The sequence below is a fragment of the Corapipo altera genome, unplaced genomic scaffold, assembly GCF_003945725.1.
Source record: "Corapipo altera isolate COAL_440 unplaced genomic scaffold, ASM394572v1 75, whole genome shotgun sequence".
NCBI lineage: Eukaryota > Metazoa > Chordata > Aves > Passeriformes > Pipridae > Corapipo > Corapipo altera.
In genome coordinates, this window is record NW_020884887.1 from 12,975,480 (window position 1) to 12,991,216 (window position 15,737).

General features: G+C 42.5%; 2 protein-coding genes across 2 annotated transcripts in view; one reads left to right on the plus strand and one right to left on the minus strand.

Annotated features, from left to right (window-relative positions):
- Positions 1-574: 574 nt before the first annotated feature.
- Positions 575-2,711, plus strand: SMIM32 (small integral membrane protein 32). The gene has a single exon (XM_027643620.1). It carries the CDS (start codon positions 692-694, stop codon positions 1,010-1,012), a length of 321 nt encoding a protein of 106 aa, XP_027499421.1. The 5' UTR covers positions 575-691; the 3' UTR covers positions 1,013-2,711.
- A 5,327-nt stretch (positions 2,712-8,038) lies between these two features.
- The window catches only part of SMAD5 (SMAD family member 5), a 34,148-nt gene continuing 26,449 nt past the window's right edge, over positions 8,039-15,737 (minus strand). The window contains exons 7-8 of the mRNA XM_027643379.1: positions 13,763-14,019; positions 8,039-12,860 (exon numbers count right to left, since the gene is read on the minus strand). Coding sequence (XP_027499180.1) covers positions 12,717-12,860; positions 13,763-14,019 — 401 coding nt within the window. The 3' untranslated portion in view covers positions 8,039-12,716. The remainder of the gene's footprint in view (positions 12,861-13,762; positions 14,020-15,737) is intronic.

A 15,737-nucleotide genomic window follows, 5' to 3' on the forward strand; every position in this document is an offset into this window, starting at 1 on the left:
GCAGAAAGCTCAGCCTCTTCCCGCCGGCTCCACAGCGCGCCGTTAACTGGGATTAAGAAAGTCAACTAATGCTTCCCAGCGCCAGGATTTCAGCAGCACGGAGCCTCCCGAGGCAGGAACCGCGACGGTAAATCCAGCAGGATCTCGAGGCAGCAGCTGCCTCTCCCCGCAGATGCCATTTAACCCTGGATTTATGAACATCCCGCTCCCGAAAATCAGCTGGAAACCCATCGTGCCTCCCCTGCACGGACAGTGAGCGCTGCCAGCCCCAGCCTGGGCTCCTCTGCTGGAAGAGGCTTCCCCAGCCCCATGCAGGTGGAGCAGTGGCACGGGGCTCCCAGCACATCCCAGGGGCTCCCAGCAGGTTCCCAGAGCTCCCAGCACGTCCCGGCTGACCAGCAGATGAGCCAGTGCCTCTCCCCAAAGGAGGCGTGCTGGGGGAACCAGGGCCAGGACACGAGGTACCTGTATGGTTTTTGATTCCTATTTGTGGATGAATGCTGTAAATATGAGCCAAGAAGATTTCAAAGAAAGCCACCGAGGCGTGCAAGTGAATTAATTTGCTTTTAGACAACATGTGGCCGGTTTGCAGCCTTTTGCAAGCAGGACCATTATTTCTTTCCCATGCCAAAGGCTGACTGCGTTTGCCCTCCTGCTTTACTTCTGCCTTGGAGGATATTTAAGCAAGAACATGTATAGTGAATTGCTAAATTCAACCAGTGCCACTGAAGCTCATCTAATCATTCAGACCAACACTCCCTACCTGGGCAGCACCCCGAGACCCGTGAGCTCCTCCGCTCTTTACATGTCCACAGCCAGGGTGTTGAAAGAAGGAGAAATAAATAAGCCAGACCTGGTGACTTACATCATTCTCTTTTTCTTTCTGCTCTTGACCGTGACATTCATTGTGCTCTTCATCAACTGCCAGCTGAAAAATTCTTTCTTTGCCACTCTTCCTTACGACAGATCGCTCCGGGAAGCGAGGAGCCCGTGGAGGACACAAGCTGTCTGACACCTCCCAGCCCGGCAGGAGCGGGCACCGCGCTCCCTGTGACACCAGGAGTCAGTGCCATGTGCCAGGGAATGGATGTGACCCCCTGTTAGAGGAGGACACGGCTGAAAAATCAGCTGTCTGCAAATCCAAGTAGCTGTAAATAAAAAGCTCTGTTATGCAGAGAACGCTTTAGTAAATTATTACGGTTTGTGCAAAAAAAAAACCAAACCAAACCAAACCAAAAAAAAACCCACCCTGTGATTCCAGATTAAGCTCTATATGTATGCAAATGTCATCATCCACCCATTCAGTGGCCATACAAGGATAATTGTATTAACAACAATCTCTGATTTGGGCATCTGGTGGAGCTTGTTCCCCGTGTTTATGAAACTACAGCGTCAAATGGAACAAACAGAGTGGATTTACCTCCCAGCTCCACACTGAGATGAGTTTACTTTCCAGACTCATTTCTCCCAACTGCTGCTGGAGCTGCATGGTGATGCTGTGGGAGGTCTGCCAGGCAGGGGGAGAAAATGAAAAACGTTTATTTAGACTTTTGATTGTCATTCTGTTAAGGGTGTTTTTGATGTCTGAATGCGTCATCCATCGGGTTTTAAGTTACCAGTTGTGTGAAACACTTAATACTTAAGGAATTTGTTTTCAACTCTCATAAGCTACAAAGGAAATCGTTTGCCACGGCATGAAACCAAAATAATCAGGATGGGGAGAAGTGGGGAGGGAAAATGAATATCATTAATACCATGTAAACTAATGAAAGGGGAGAGCATAGTGCCCTGAGTTCAGCACATGAAGTGGAGAACTTCTGAAAGCCATAAATCACAGCTTCAGAGGATATTTGCTTTACTGCACAGTATTCCCACTCCTTGTTCTTTATGTAAATTAGAAGCATGAGTTATCAATACGGCAACAGCTTGATTCAACACCACCATTTTTAAATTATTAAAAACCTGATCTTGTTCTAAAAGCTTCTGCTTAACCCTGGCAGTTGACATGCTGTTTTATAGAGGCTGATTCCTTGTAAACCTGCAGTTACAGCACAATTCCAGGTCAAGCTGCATGAACCCCAGAACAGCATCTGTAATTCCCACACACAGTGGGCTAAGGGCTTTTCTTTTTTTTTTTCCTTTTTTTTTTTGATTCCAATGGCTCAAAACACAACAGAATTGCAGCTATTCAGAAACAACGAGTCCTAAACCCTATTTTAGCTCCAGTTTGGGGTACTGGATCATCTGTCAGTGGAATGGGGTTCAAAAGGTATAAAATGCTGTGTCCATAAATACAGTCTTAACCTGCAGAGTGCAACAGAGGAGCTGTGTGTGTATATATATAAGTACATAACTTATTTCTTCCAGAAGAGGAGATTTTACAATGCAGTTACACACCCATAAGGCTTGCACTGAAGCACAGAGACAAAATGTGTATATACAGGAGTCTGTCTGCAAGTTTTTTTTTTTACACAGAAATTGCACAGTTAATAACAGTTCCATGTCATTGTCTTGGTTACCATGGTTTATTTTGCTCAAGTTAAACTACTAAATAACAGGGTTTAATATTTTATTCCTTTATAGGTGGCCAATATTTCCTCTGAACCAAATTTAACTGGTGTAATTCTGGGTAGTTACTCTAATGTAGAAAGCAAGAATAAATTCAAGTGTGTTTCTCTCAGCCCTTTTTGAATAAATCAAGTTTTATCAAATCAGGCATTTCTTATTTATTTTTAAGCAACAACAGCTTGTTTTCAGCTCTCAGCCATAACGAGGTAGGGCTAAGAATTTCTGCTGGCAAAAGCCTCAGAACCTGACAGAGCACATGTTGTGTTGCACTCTTTATTTAAATGTTCAAAAATAACTCTGGAATAATTCCATTTTTCTCCACAGTCTGATTGGAGTAATACTCCAGAAGAACCTGTCATGCTGAGAGTGTTAGCTGGTTTTCTGGGAAAGCTTTTATGCTCTCTGTGCTGCTCTCATCAATATCCAGAATTATTTCTATTGCAGAAGAAATTCTATTAATGGCATTCAGAATCAGAGAATCCCAGAATGGTTTGGGTTGGAAGGGACCTTAGAGACCATCTCACCCCACCTTCCACTACACCAGGTTGCTCCAACCTGGCCTTGAACACTCCCAGGGATGGGGCAGCCATAACTTTTAACCAACGTGGGAAACACACACATAAAAAATGTAACAAATTCTGCTTCACCAGGCTCAGAATTCAAGCTGACCAAAAAAACCACCCCTTTCCAACCCCCAGCACACGAGAGGAACCCAGAGGAATTCCTTCCCTTGCTGGAGCTGGTTCATGAAGTGCACAACACCTGCGGGGTCCCGCGTGGATTCTCCATCCCTTCTGCCAGTCACACCCTGCCCCTGACACAGCCACACCATTCCCTGGCTCTTTTAGCAAACCCCACTTTCTCCAAGTGCCTTTCCAAAAAGCCTCTCCACGCTCACAGCCCTCCCTCCTCCTGGTGGCCTTTCCTCAGGGCAGCCCAGAGGTGGGTAACACACGGAAACAGGAGGGATGAATAAAGCAGTAGAAATTTGGGACACAGGGCAGGGTGGCCCCAGTTCAGGGAAACTCCTGATGACATGCTTTGCTGTCAAAAGCTAAGCAGCTCCTGTAACACTCTGAGGAGCATCAGCACACTTAAAATACCCAGTGCTGTGCTGAGTCAGGACCTGCCTGGTAAATAAGGTCCTAACTCTCCTCCTCACCAGGGAAACAACCCATCACTTCCATCTGGAAGCACTAAGACCTTTTGCATCTGATGCCATCCTTCCAATGGACTATTAATATTGTTATATTTCATTCTGTTGGCTCTAATCTCTCAGTCCATGGATGGTTTTGGATCCATCCAGTGCAGCATTGGTACTGAGTAACCAAGGGCAAGCCACCAGCACAGTGCTCCTCTGAGAGAGAATCCCATAACTAGGAGCTCACTCATCCCATTGCTCTGCCTGAACACTGGGTTTGTTAACACTTTGGGGACCCAGCAGGACCCATCTTCTCACATTTCCTACTCTAGCTGGGCTTCTCTATCGGCATTTTTCCTCCTGCACTTCCCTTTCCCCCAAACAAAAACCAAGAGCTGAGGGTTGTTTTTTTTTTACACCCCACACCACATGGCCATCACATGATGCCTGGGAAGGACTCACCTGGAGGACTCACAAGTCAGTCAAACTGCACAGCAAGGCAAAAGAATAAATCCTAAAAGCTAAATATTCCAAGTCAGCAGAGCATGGTCAGACCTGATCCCAGTGGATGTGCTGGGCAAGGGGCTCAGTTCTGCTGTGCCAAGGCACAGAGTCCCCCATGCTCTGCCCGTGGGCCTGTTCTCCCACACCTTTAGAGAGCCAGGAGCTTTATCTACCTGATATTTGAAACATTTAAAATGCTGGCAGATAGATCAGACTGAGAAGAGGAAAGGAAGAGAGATCTGGTTTGCGTTCACAGCACATTTGTCTTTAGGAGGTTGTTTCTTCCAGAAACTACAGGTACAAGCAGAAGGGTTTGGTTTAAATCTGTTAATCCATAAAGTCTCCCAGACAGCAAATTACAGTCACATCTTTGCAAGTCTTTTTCTTCCTCTTTCCCTGATTTTTGCCCTCCTGGTAGCCTCAAATTCCTCCCTGCAGGGCTGAGCCTCTGCCGCAGTACATAAAGTACCACTGGTGAATTATCTTCATGGACACAACCTGTTCACTCCTAAGCTTGCACTCCTAGGTCTAATATACTGTATTTACCTCTAATTTCTTACAGGAAACTTAAGGAGAATTTTTTCTATAAAAATCTGTGAGTGAGACTGTCCACCAGACACCTCAAATCTCAGAAAAACTGGTCTCCATTTGGCTTGTACAGAAAAGAGCCCATTTTGTCTATTTAGTGTCTGAAGCCAAAGTCACCCACACAGCTCGAAGCTGTCTGGAGAGGCTCAGGAGTTTGCTGACAGCAGATTCTCTACCTAAAACCCTTCAGAAAATGAGACTTTGCAGGAGTGGCTGAATTACAAAGCACTTCTTATTTAGTCCTGGAAATAGCTTCTGTCGCTGCCAACAACACGGTTACTTCTCAGAAAGAGAATGGGGATAAAAGGTGTTTATAAAGAACAAAATAAAACTGGCCTTGGGACAAAAGAGCTGCTAATTTAAAGAGTTTGGAGGGGTTTTTTCTATGTCTTATGGGAAAAAGGAGGAGCCCTGCAAGGAGCAAGAACACAGAATGGAGATGACCCACCCTTCCCAGCCACATACATTTAAGGAAAACACTGTGGCTAGCAATCAAAATTCTGGATAAAAGAGAATTTAACGTGCTGTTTATATGATTTTCTATAGATTTGTGTCTTCATTTCTCACACTAAAGTGAAGACTTTCAGTACTTTTAACAGAGATGTCCCCCCAGAACCACTCACTGTGGGATTGGCCAACTTGTCCTGGCTCAGGTGTGACCGTCCCACTCGGGACACTGCCGGGATGTGGCTTCTTGCCATCCTTAGGAAAGCAGGTGATTGTCACTCCAGCACAAACTTGGGGGAGCACTGAAAAATACATATATTTATCTTACCTGGCAAGGCCTCTCTGCTGGGATAGATTTCCCACCTCCAGATGTTTGCAATGAACTTTTAGACTGGGTGGGATTTTTGTAACTCCAACGTTCTGTGCTGCCAGTGGCTGCAAGGTTTGTTTTTAATGCACCCCTCCCATGCCCTACAACCACATTCACCAGCTGATGGAACTGCACTTACCTTCAGGATCAGAGAACAGGAGGATTAAGAGAATCCCAAACCAGAGGCTTCCCTTGGATTTGGACTCAACTAGAGGTGAAGAAGGTTGCTTAAAGAACTACTTGAACCTGTGGCCCCATAAGGCAGGTAAGAACAACAGGATATTCAAAAAGGACCTGATGAAACCACTTGGAAATTGTAAAACCCTGAAGCACCTGTCATATGGGTATTGCATGGGTTTGACTGTCTTTTATTAAGGTTTCCTCTCTCTTTTCATGGGAATGTACCACTGGAATTCCATCAGCTGGAGGCCTCTTATTCAGTATTTTGTGATCTAGTCCTTTGACAACGTGGATGGACTTTGGAGACCTCGCAGGATGTTTTTAGAGGAAAATCCTGCTAAATATAGAACTGTGGGACAAAGAAAAAGCCAGACTGCCTGTTTCAGCCTACCCATGACAAATGGCTGGCACAGAGTCTGGTTTGACTTCTGCTGTTCCCACAGCACAACGGGAAGCCCAGAGACTTCACATTCCGAGGGAAAGCAGAGCCAGCACCGTCACTGAGGGCAGTCCAATGGGTTTTTTAATGCTGGCAGTGTCTGAAACACAAGTCCTAAAATCACACAGGCCAAAAGGCTGGATTTAGCATGTTAAATGGAACCAGGATTTCCACCCCAAGTGCATAGTTTGGGAGAGGCCTTTGGAAAAAGGCTGATTTAGAGCACTGACTTCACCCTCCCATCACCAGCGGCCTCTGACCAGAGCATCTGCAGTGAAAGGAACTTCCCAAATTTTCCTAATCTCTGTGAAGCTGGTTTCCCAGAGGAGTAGGATCTCCTGGGAAATCAGAGAAGGAAGCACTCCAGGACAAGAAAGGAAGATGACTCTTGGTACAGGGTACAGAACATCCAATGTTCAATTACTTTAAATGCCAGGGGGATATTTGCTTTTTTTTATGAGCAGAAGTAGCCTCTGACTCATTTAACAATGTAGGTTGGAGAGGGGGTGGAAAAGGGCTGTTTCACCCAAAAGCTTTTTTTTTTTCCTCTGAAGAAAAACCCATGAATGAAGAATTTCAGAGGTTACTTTTGCTGCTCACAGAGTTGCTACTAAACCTCTACATTCCCCAGCAAGATAAGCAAAAACCTCTTCACTTCTATAAAACAGGGACTTAAAACTTTTAATAACCAAGGGTTTTTTGTTTCCTTGCTTTTTACTTGTATAGAAAGCTATTGATTAAAGTCCATATAGAGTTGCTGGAAAGCCAACAAGCCACTGCAAGACTTATTTTCAGATCTTGCTCACAAATTAGTCTGTTATTCAGGTTATACTGTCCCAGGAAATCTTCTGGGGACTTTATATGGCAATCATTGTTTTGGAAGCAAATTCATCAAAACAGTACAGGGGATACTGATACAAAACAGCATCAAGAGATAAATTAAGAAAATAAATTATTACCTGAGTGATTGGATCCTCATGTTCAGAGCAAAAAAGCTCATTATTGAGAAAATGAAAGAATTTGAGAGTATTACTGCAGGTGGCCAAATTAAATCCCAAAGCAGGAAGCCCAGACCAGCTGAAGTTGATGTATCAACACTTTCATTTCAGTTTTATACTAAACAAACCATCTATCACTGTGGGATTGGGATTCAGTGGTTTTGTACTCATCCTGCCCAAAAAAAGAGATTTAATAAATGCTAATTACTTTTCAACCTCTATTTCTGCAGTATCTGGACAAAGAAGGGAAAAGTTTTCTTCCCCTGGATCTTAAAAAATAAGCCAATACACAGCTCACTGAACTGCTCCTAAATTTACACTTTATTGTTAAAAGTCCTTGAGTTTCATGAGATTGAGTTTCATTTCAATGAAAGGCTGTTCCTCAGCAGTTCAAAGCTGGACACATCCAGGCACGATGAGTAGTAAAAAAATGTTATGGTTAAAAAAAACCCCAATCACCCCCAACATATTTATCAAATTCTTGCTGAAGTCTTACAGATAAACATTTTTTTGTACCACCAAAAATAATTTTTATAAATATTAAGAAATTGATACCATTTGGGCTGGCTGCATTCTACAAGAACAGCTCTTAAATAAGGTAATGAAATAATTTAGTCTCTGCTTCCAAGCAGCTTTTGCATTACCAAAAAGCTCCAGAAAAGTATTTTAAAATATCAAGATCACCTTTGTATAAGTTCTATGTACACGAAGAGGCATCAGCAGCAGGAGTTACAAGTGATCAATTAACCCTTGGAAAACACTTGAGACATACAGAGTAACACATAAATAAAACCAATAAAATCTGTGGGTTTTCTGTTTCGTTTATTGAAATATGAGCAGCAGTATGCAAAAAATATCTTTAAAAACATAACATAGCAAAACCTAATCATTTTAAAATTAACAAAATAAAAAGATGTTTAGAGTTAAATGAAAAAAAAAAAAAAAAACAAAACAACAAACCTCATTGCTAGAACTGTGTTTCCTACAATGTAAACAAAAGCATAAAGGTTATGCTTGCAACGAACACAGAAGCAGGTTTATGGAGCAGCACAGAAAAGCAACATATTGTTGTAAATCTGATGGTTTGGTCTATTGATTTGAATTCAGAATGGGGAAACCTTCCTAAACAGAAACTTCACAACTACAGAAAAAAAGTTAGTCACGTTTGCTGTTTGAAGCAAAACATTTAGAAAATGTTTGGGGTTTTGGGTTCTTGTTTGTTTGTTTTTCTAGAAACCATCATTAGCAATTTGAGCAAGTAAAACAATGGCATGAAAAAATCATTATTGCAGACTAGGGAGGAAGCCTGACACATTTTAATGTCCTCTAGAGTTATAGTGCAAGGATCCAAGTCAATCTTACACCCAAGAACCAACAACTTTCACATTTTAATACTGTGGGGGGAAAAAAAAAAATAATCATTTTGCTTCAAGCAAAAACTAGAAGAATTCCAATACTTTAAAAAATTCTACCCCGAATTGTAACAGCAGTTGAATCACTGTTTTGCCTACTGGGCTGTTAATTTGTCTCTCATCAGGCACACTAGAAAATTGTGGTTTGGTCCTACAGACAGTCTAAGCCAATGTCAGCCCTTGCAGCCTGATGCAGTTAAACGGGTGTAAAACACAAGGCACTGATTGACTGCCAGCACTGAGGTGCCCAAGGAGCAAGATCCAAGCTCTTATCCCAGGGACTGCAAGAGCAATCCCAGCAAGGATGGGTGTCAGCCTGCTCCAGGCTCTGCTGGTGTTGCCAAAGCTGCCAGTCAATGCTGTGGGTGGTGCAAAGGAGATGCCCAAAAAGAAGAAAATACACTAAAAAAGCCAAATCAGTTTTCACTGAAGGGTAACAATCCAAGCTGGGCTACACTGGAAAGGCTCCTTCTTCCACTACCACACCACTGGCTGATTTAATTTCTCCATCCCTCCATCTGGATAAAGAAGTGATTTATACACAGGATGCTGCCCCAGCAGCAGCACTCCCTGCTCTCCCTGGACTTGACACATTGTCAGGGTCAAAAAACTCTCCCTCCAATCCATCTGTGCACCGATATCTCATTTTGTATCAGCAGCACAGATGAACTAAACAGGATTAGGAACCCCATGAACCAGCAGCACACAAAATTTGCTCACTAGAAAGCACCCAAAAGGCTCTGCTTAAAAGGAACAGAGAAGTAGAAGGCAGACAAATCTTCCTGGGTTTGCCCCTGCTCCTGCCAAACCAGCAGTCACAAGGCTATCCCAGCACTGCAGATATTACAGTTCCAGAACATGGACACAAGCAGAAAAAAAGCCAGAGCACTTTAGCACTTAATGACAGCATCAGAAGTGGGTTAACTGGATATTATTGCAGAAATTATGGTTCAGTGCACGGGCAGCCAATCAAACCACAACACCAGCACTAAGCACCAGCTCTGGCTCACAAACACCCACCTCAGCACCCATTCTTGAGTCACTCAGTTGGCCACATAAAAGCACACAAGTGAACAGAGATGAAGCCAGGTGAAAAACATCTTGGATAAAGTAAAATCTTGTACCTACAATTGCAATCTTTCCTTAATTCAACGTGCCATGGCATTTATTACAAAAGCTAGTCAAGAAAAATAATACTCTGTAGTGTCAAATATACATATTCAGCTACTTGACAGAAGTCAGGCCCCGAGGAGAAGAAAACAGAAGCTGGATTCTGTGGCCAACTGACTTGGCATCTTATTCAATCAAAAGAACTGTCTGTGGGTTGCAGCTCCAAAGAATGAAAGAGAAGACCCCAAAGGTAAACAGCAAATAATGTTCCTCCCCTTCTCCTGAAGATGCACTTGTTGGTTTTTAAACACACTTGAGAAACTGTTTAAAAAAAAACCCCAAAACACAAAAAAACCCCCCCAAAACACCAAGTAATACAGAAATTCCTGTACAGGAGAACATTAGGGTTCTGCAGAAGTGTTACAGTTTATTCCTTTAAGGCATTTCAGAAGAAACATTTTAAGGACACGTAAACAATTTGAATCCTTTAAGATCATTTGTTATGCAGGTACCATACGATGCATGATTTCCACATTTGAGCAGAAAATGTCATTCAATAGAAGACACAAGAACTTGTGTAAGCAATCAATGTCTCAGGCTTGCAGTAATTAACTGCAACACATCTTTCCATAATTATTTGCATATTAGAGTTTTCAGCCTCTCCTCCAAACACTGAACCTTTTGCTGAAGAGATATTCAGGAAAGAGAAAAAGGAAGGTGAGAAGTTAAAAAATACAAGAGTTTTTTTCTGCATGCAAAGACATTTTGTATATAATTCACTTCTAATTCTCTTGGAGTATTTCAGCCTCCTTTTTTATCATAAAAAGGGGGAAAACAGGCATAAGTTATTTAGCTGATTTCTTTTAGTGTTTAGTACAGTGTTTGAATTCTCCACCAAAGCTCACTGATGCAAACTTCCTGAAGTTCACCGAGGTCTTACACCCGGGTCAGGGCAATCCCAGACACACCTACAGCTCGAGTGGAGAAGGGATTTGGAACAGTCCTGGGAGAAGGACCTGGGGCTGCTGGTTGATGACAAAGTCCCCATGAGCCAGCAGTGAGTGTTCACAGCCCAGAAACCCACAGGATCCTGGGCTGCTTCAGAAGGCTCGTGGGCAGCAGGGCAAGGGAGAGGATTCTCCCCCTCGGGTCTCCTCTTGTGAGACCTCACCTGGAGCACTGGGTACAGTTCTGGAGTCCCCAGCTCAAGGACATGGAACTGTTGGAACAAGTGCAGAGGAGGCCACAATGTTGGCAAGAGGACTGGAGCACCTCCCCTGTGAAGGCAGCTGAGAAATCTGGGGCTGTTCAGCCCGCAGAGGAGAAGGTTGTGGGGGGACCCCACAGCACCTCCCAGGGTCTGAAGGGGCCTCCAGGGAGCCAGAGAGGGACTCTGGTTGTCAGAACTGCAGTGACAGGACAGGCAGTAACGGGTACAAACTGGAAAAGGGAAAATTTAGCTCAGATACCAGGAAGAAATTTTTTCCTGTGAGGATGGTGAGGCACTGGCACAGGTTGCCCAGGGAGGCTGTGGCTCCTCCAACCCCAGCTATGTTCAAGCCAGGCCTTGAGTGACCTGTTCTAGAGGGAGGTGTCCCTGGGCTTGGCACTAGATGGTCTTTGAGGGCCATTCCAACCCCTGAGCATTCCATGATTCTGTGATTCCTTACAAGGGAGGAATTTCACCATCATATTAATGCAGTCCTTCAGTCCCACAAAGCTGCCAACTACAGTTACAAGTCTTCTGATTGAACCCCTGCCACGAGGGCCAGGAGTGAGACCATCCTTTCATGTAGGCTACAAAGAAGGGATTACTTTTGGTCATTACCACCAGGTCTGCATTAAATTATCTGGAAGTAAAAGCTTCTGCATTCAGTAACTCATTTGCTAAGCCACTCACAGTCTTCAAAGAGACTCAAACTCATACTGAAAGTGAATTAAATACAGTGTAATCACTAATACTGTGTAATGTCTACTGAGAGATTAAAAAGGCCTACACAGATCAATTCCAGACAGGTAAAATAAACAGCTAGAACACCAAAAAGAAAACAAAAAACTTATTCCTTCCAAAAAGTAGTAAGCACTGCCATTTACAAATAGTAGTGTTTATGTTAAAAAAGAGAAGGGTACCTAAAAAGAGACAGCCTTGGCAACCAAATCCAAACTGCATGAGTGTAAATCAAAGCAAACCAAGAATTACTACTCCAGAAACGTGCAAGATGTTTACCTTGTATCAATTACTATTTTAAATGGTGGTTAAAAGAGATGTTACAAAACCAAAGTGGGAAAAGGCTAAGAACTGCTATTCTGCATTAATATAGTGTGTTTATGACAGCATTTTCCAATAGAAAATACAAGTGTTTTTACACCACTCCAATATTTGTAAAAAGTATATTCATGTGTACACTTTAAAAAAATCACATTGTTCAATCTGAGGCAAATTAGCCATAATAAAGTCTAATTTTGCTTATGACAGATGTCAACCTTAAGATGTTTAAACCACTATGCTAAAAATACAGCTTGCAAGCTGGAGCTGCACATGTTCAAACAGTTTCATAAACATTAAAAAAAAAAAAATCCCAAACTATGATATGTATTTATTTTCTGAAGTCAGTCTCCATGATTCTTGTCCCTACAGGACAAAAAGATTTTCCAGTTAAGACATATGTCTGTTTAAGTTCTAGGGGAAGGAGGGGAAAAGTGTTCTGAATTTCTCAATAGACTATTTTTTCCCTTAGGGCTCAACTGTCACTTAAGCATCACAAGAACAATTTGAAATGTAAAACTGATTAGCTATACACAATGGAATTGGTCACAGAGGGATTTAAAAAAAAAAAAACAAAACCAACACAATTAAACCATAAGATCCATCCTCCATATAGCTCACAGTATCCACTGGAAGTTGCTCTAGAATTAGAATAAGTTCGCTAAAAATAAGGCTGGAGATAGAATGTCAGCACTATGAGACAGATGAGATGGGATTAAGAGGAGAACCCATTTGGGTAAGTACTTTATCCAGCCACTGGAGGGGCCCGTGGAGGTGGATCTCTATCCAGCACGGGGTGCTCGTGACGTCCTGTCGGTGGTACTCGGCTCCCCAGCCCTGCAGGGGGAACACAGGGTTAGCCAGCAACTGCAGGACAGGGTTCTCTTTTAAAATAACACTAACAACAAGCAGGGAATCAGGACCTAAGATACTTATCTGAAGGTAATTCATAATTTAGGAACACTTCTTATCTAAAGGAAAAAACCTGAGGCTGGGCAGGAGCAGGAGGGAAGGGCAGCTGGGAGCCTGAACTGCCCACTGCAGAGCTGGAGGGACCACACGGGCTCCTGGGGAGCTCCCTGCCCACTCCAGGAGGAGTGAGCTTCAACCTCCTGCTCCCTGATCCTTCACACTCTCAAACTGAGCAGTATTTATCATACTTGAATAAGTCAACATGACATCTTTTGGACAAGATGCAAAAAAACCCCTAGGACTCCACAGTAAAGCCAAGAGGGACAGTATGACAGTATCTTCATTAAACAATGATGAGAAAACTCCTGTGAGACAATAGCACAGCTTGACTTCATAAACTCAAATCAAGCCTTTTTTCCATAATCATTTTTTTAAAATAACATTAATAAATTGGAAGGAGTCGAATATTTCCTGCAATCAATTCTACTCCTTTCTACTCACTGTCTTTTAATGGACCTGTTATTCACTTTGTTCCTTCAAATTTAGAGCCCGAGCTCAAATCTTCTTTAATAAAATTACAGCAACCACAATGATTAAATCCCTGTCCTGGATACTGAAGTAATTAAATACCCAGCCAACATTCAATACAGCAATCTGTGCTTTTCCTTTCTTGCACTGATTTCCCTCTCCCCAAATTAAGCATTTTCAATATACTGATCATTGAAAAGACCCACATCAGGTCAGAACAGCTTTGCTACAGTGCTGGTGGAATTACTCCTGAATACCCCAACCCACAATTAACTTAAATTGCCCTCAAAATAACTTACCTTTACAAAACTCATTCGAATGGTGCACATTTTGGTGAGCTCATATACTGCTTCAAATCCATGGTTGACAGACTGAGCTAAAAGCTGAGCAAACTCCTGATTGTTAAATATTTTCAGACTGCATCCACTGGGAATCTTGCACACAGTTGTTGGATGAAAGCCATGGTGGTAGTTGCAGTTCCTGCTCTGTACAAATATGCTGCTATCACTCAAACACTCAGCATAGACTTCTCCACCAACATAGTAGAGGTGAACTCCTTGAAAACAACGATAAAAACACTGCAAATTAGTTTGTTGCCTCTGATTTTGAGGTGGTTGTAGTAAATCCTATTTATTTTTTTAAAGTAAACTTTCTCCCTGAGCTTTTCAGAAAAGCTCTTTTGCTCACACTATAACTTACTTTCCCTTTTCAAAACACAGTAGGCTCATGATACACCAGCCACTAGATGTCCTTCTCTGACCAGATACAGAATAGAATGAAAAAACTACTGCCACATTTCTTTCAACTGCTATTTCAAGCTCTTTTTCTAGAGAATTTATGTGCCTTTTATACAACTGGTAGCTTCTGCCTATGGCAATTCCAGCAGAAACAAGTGTGTCCTGGGAGAAGGGTCAGACATGAATGAGGAAGTACATCCATGCTCTGATTTTCAGGGCATTTTATCAAGCCAAAGGAGAGGCAAATCCAATTAGTTGCTCAACTTAATTACCATCAGGCTCTACAGACCTCAAAAATCAAACATGGTATTTTATCCCCAAACAGTCTTAACTGTTGTCAGAACAATTACCACAAAGCAAAGTTTAAGTTTCATAATTTCAACCAGAGATGTAGACATTTCAAAGCTCATTGCAGCCAATACCACCCTAGAACATGCTGATGGGTCCTGGGTACATCCCTTACCTTGGGAAGATGCACAGGATTCCTCTGCCAGTACCACTGAGAGGGGGGAGCCCAAACAAAGAACCTGACAAACCACTCACACCTCAGGAATCAGCTGTTCTCCTTTATAGCATTGTTTTATTTATAAATTTTCTTGGACAACTGCATTGCAGAGCCAAGTTTCCAATACACATCAACAGAACTTGTGGTCTCCAAATAACCTGCAAAATTTTGCCATATTTATAAAGTTTCTAATTTAAAAAGACTGTTAAGGGACAGGATGAATTTTCATCAAGCAAAACTCAAGACCAACTTTACCAAATGATCTCAAGTGCAACAGAAACAGGGTTCTCTTTTCAGGACTGACTTGGTCACAAAAGAGAAGATATTCAGAAAAGGAGCACTGCAATTTAAGATAATCCAAGCACATTCCATCACAGATGAAAACTGTGCATCTCTATGTGCTATCAGCCAAACAGCACAGGAAAACTAGAAGATCTTGCAAAACCTGCTGTCTCCAGGAATCCCTCCCACACACAAACACACCCCATGGATTCACTCAGACAAATGAGCCCTTGCAGTTTTGCATTAGCACTTCAAAGTCCTGCTGCCAACTCACCAAGATATTTGAACACAGACAGCAGGTAATGCCTTGCAACAACAAAATAAAACAATCTTTGATATACTGTACAGTGGGACGGAGAATTTGATTTAAGGAGGAGACAGAATGCAGAATATCAGGAGTCCTGCAATGTTTCTTGGTGCTGAAACACAAGAGCTCTAGGTACATTGTCATAGGGGTTTGTTTGTTAGGGTAAATGATAATCTTGTTTGGCAAGGAAGAGGTAAAATTTAGTCTTTTAAGAAAAATGTCTGCAATTCCTGACTAATTAGAATCAAACCATGCCTAAAGAAGTTTTCTTCTGATTCTGCAGAGGTAAATAACATATCAGATCTAAGATTACCTCTGGTATTCTCATCTGAGAACAACCCCTGCTGCAGTGCAGAGAGGGTGAAACAAACCCAAGGCCTTGATTTCTTCAGCCGAGCTTTACCTTTGCCAGTGTGCTTTACCTTTGCCAGTGTGCTTTACCT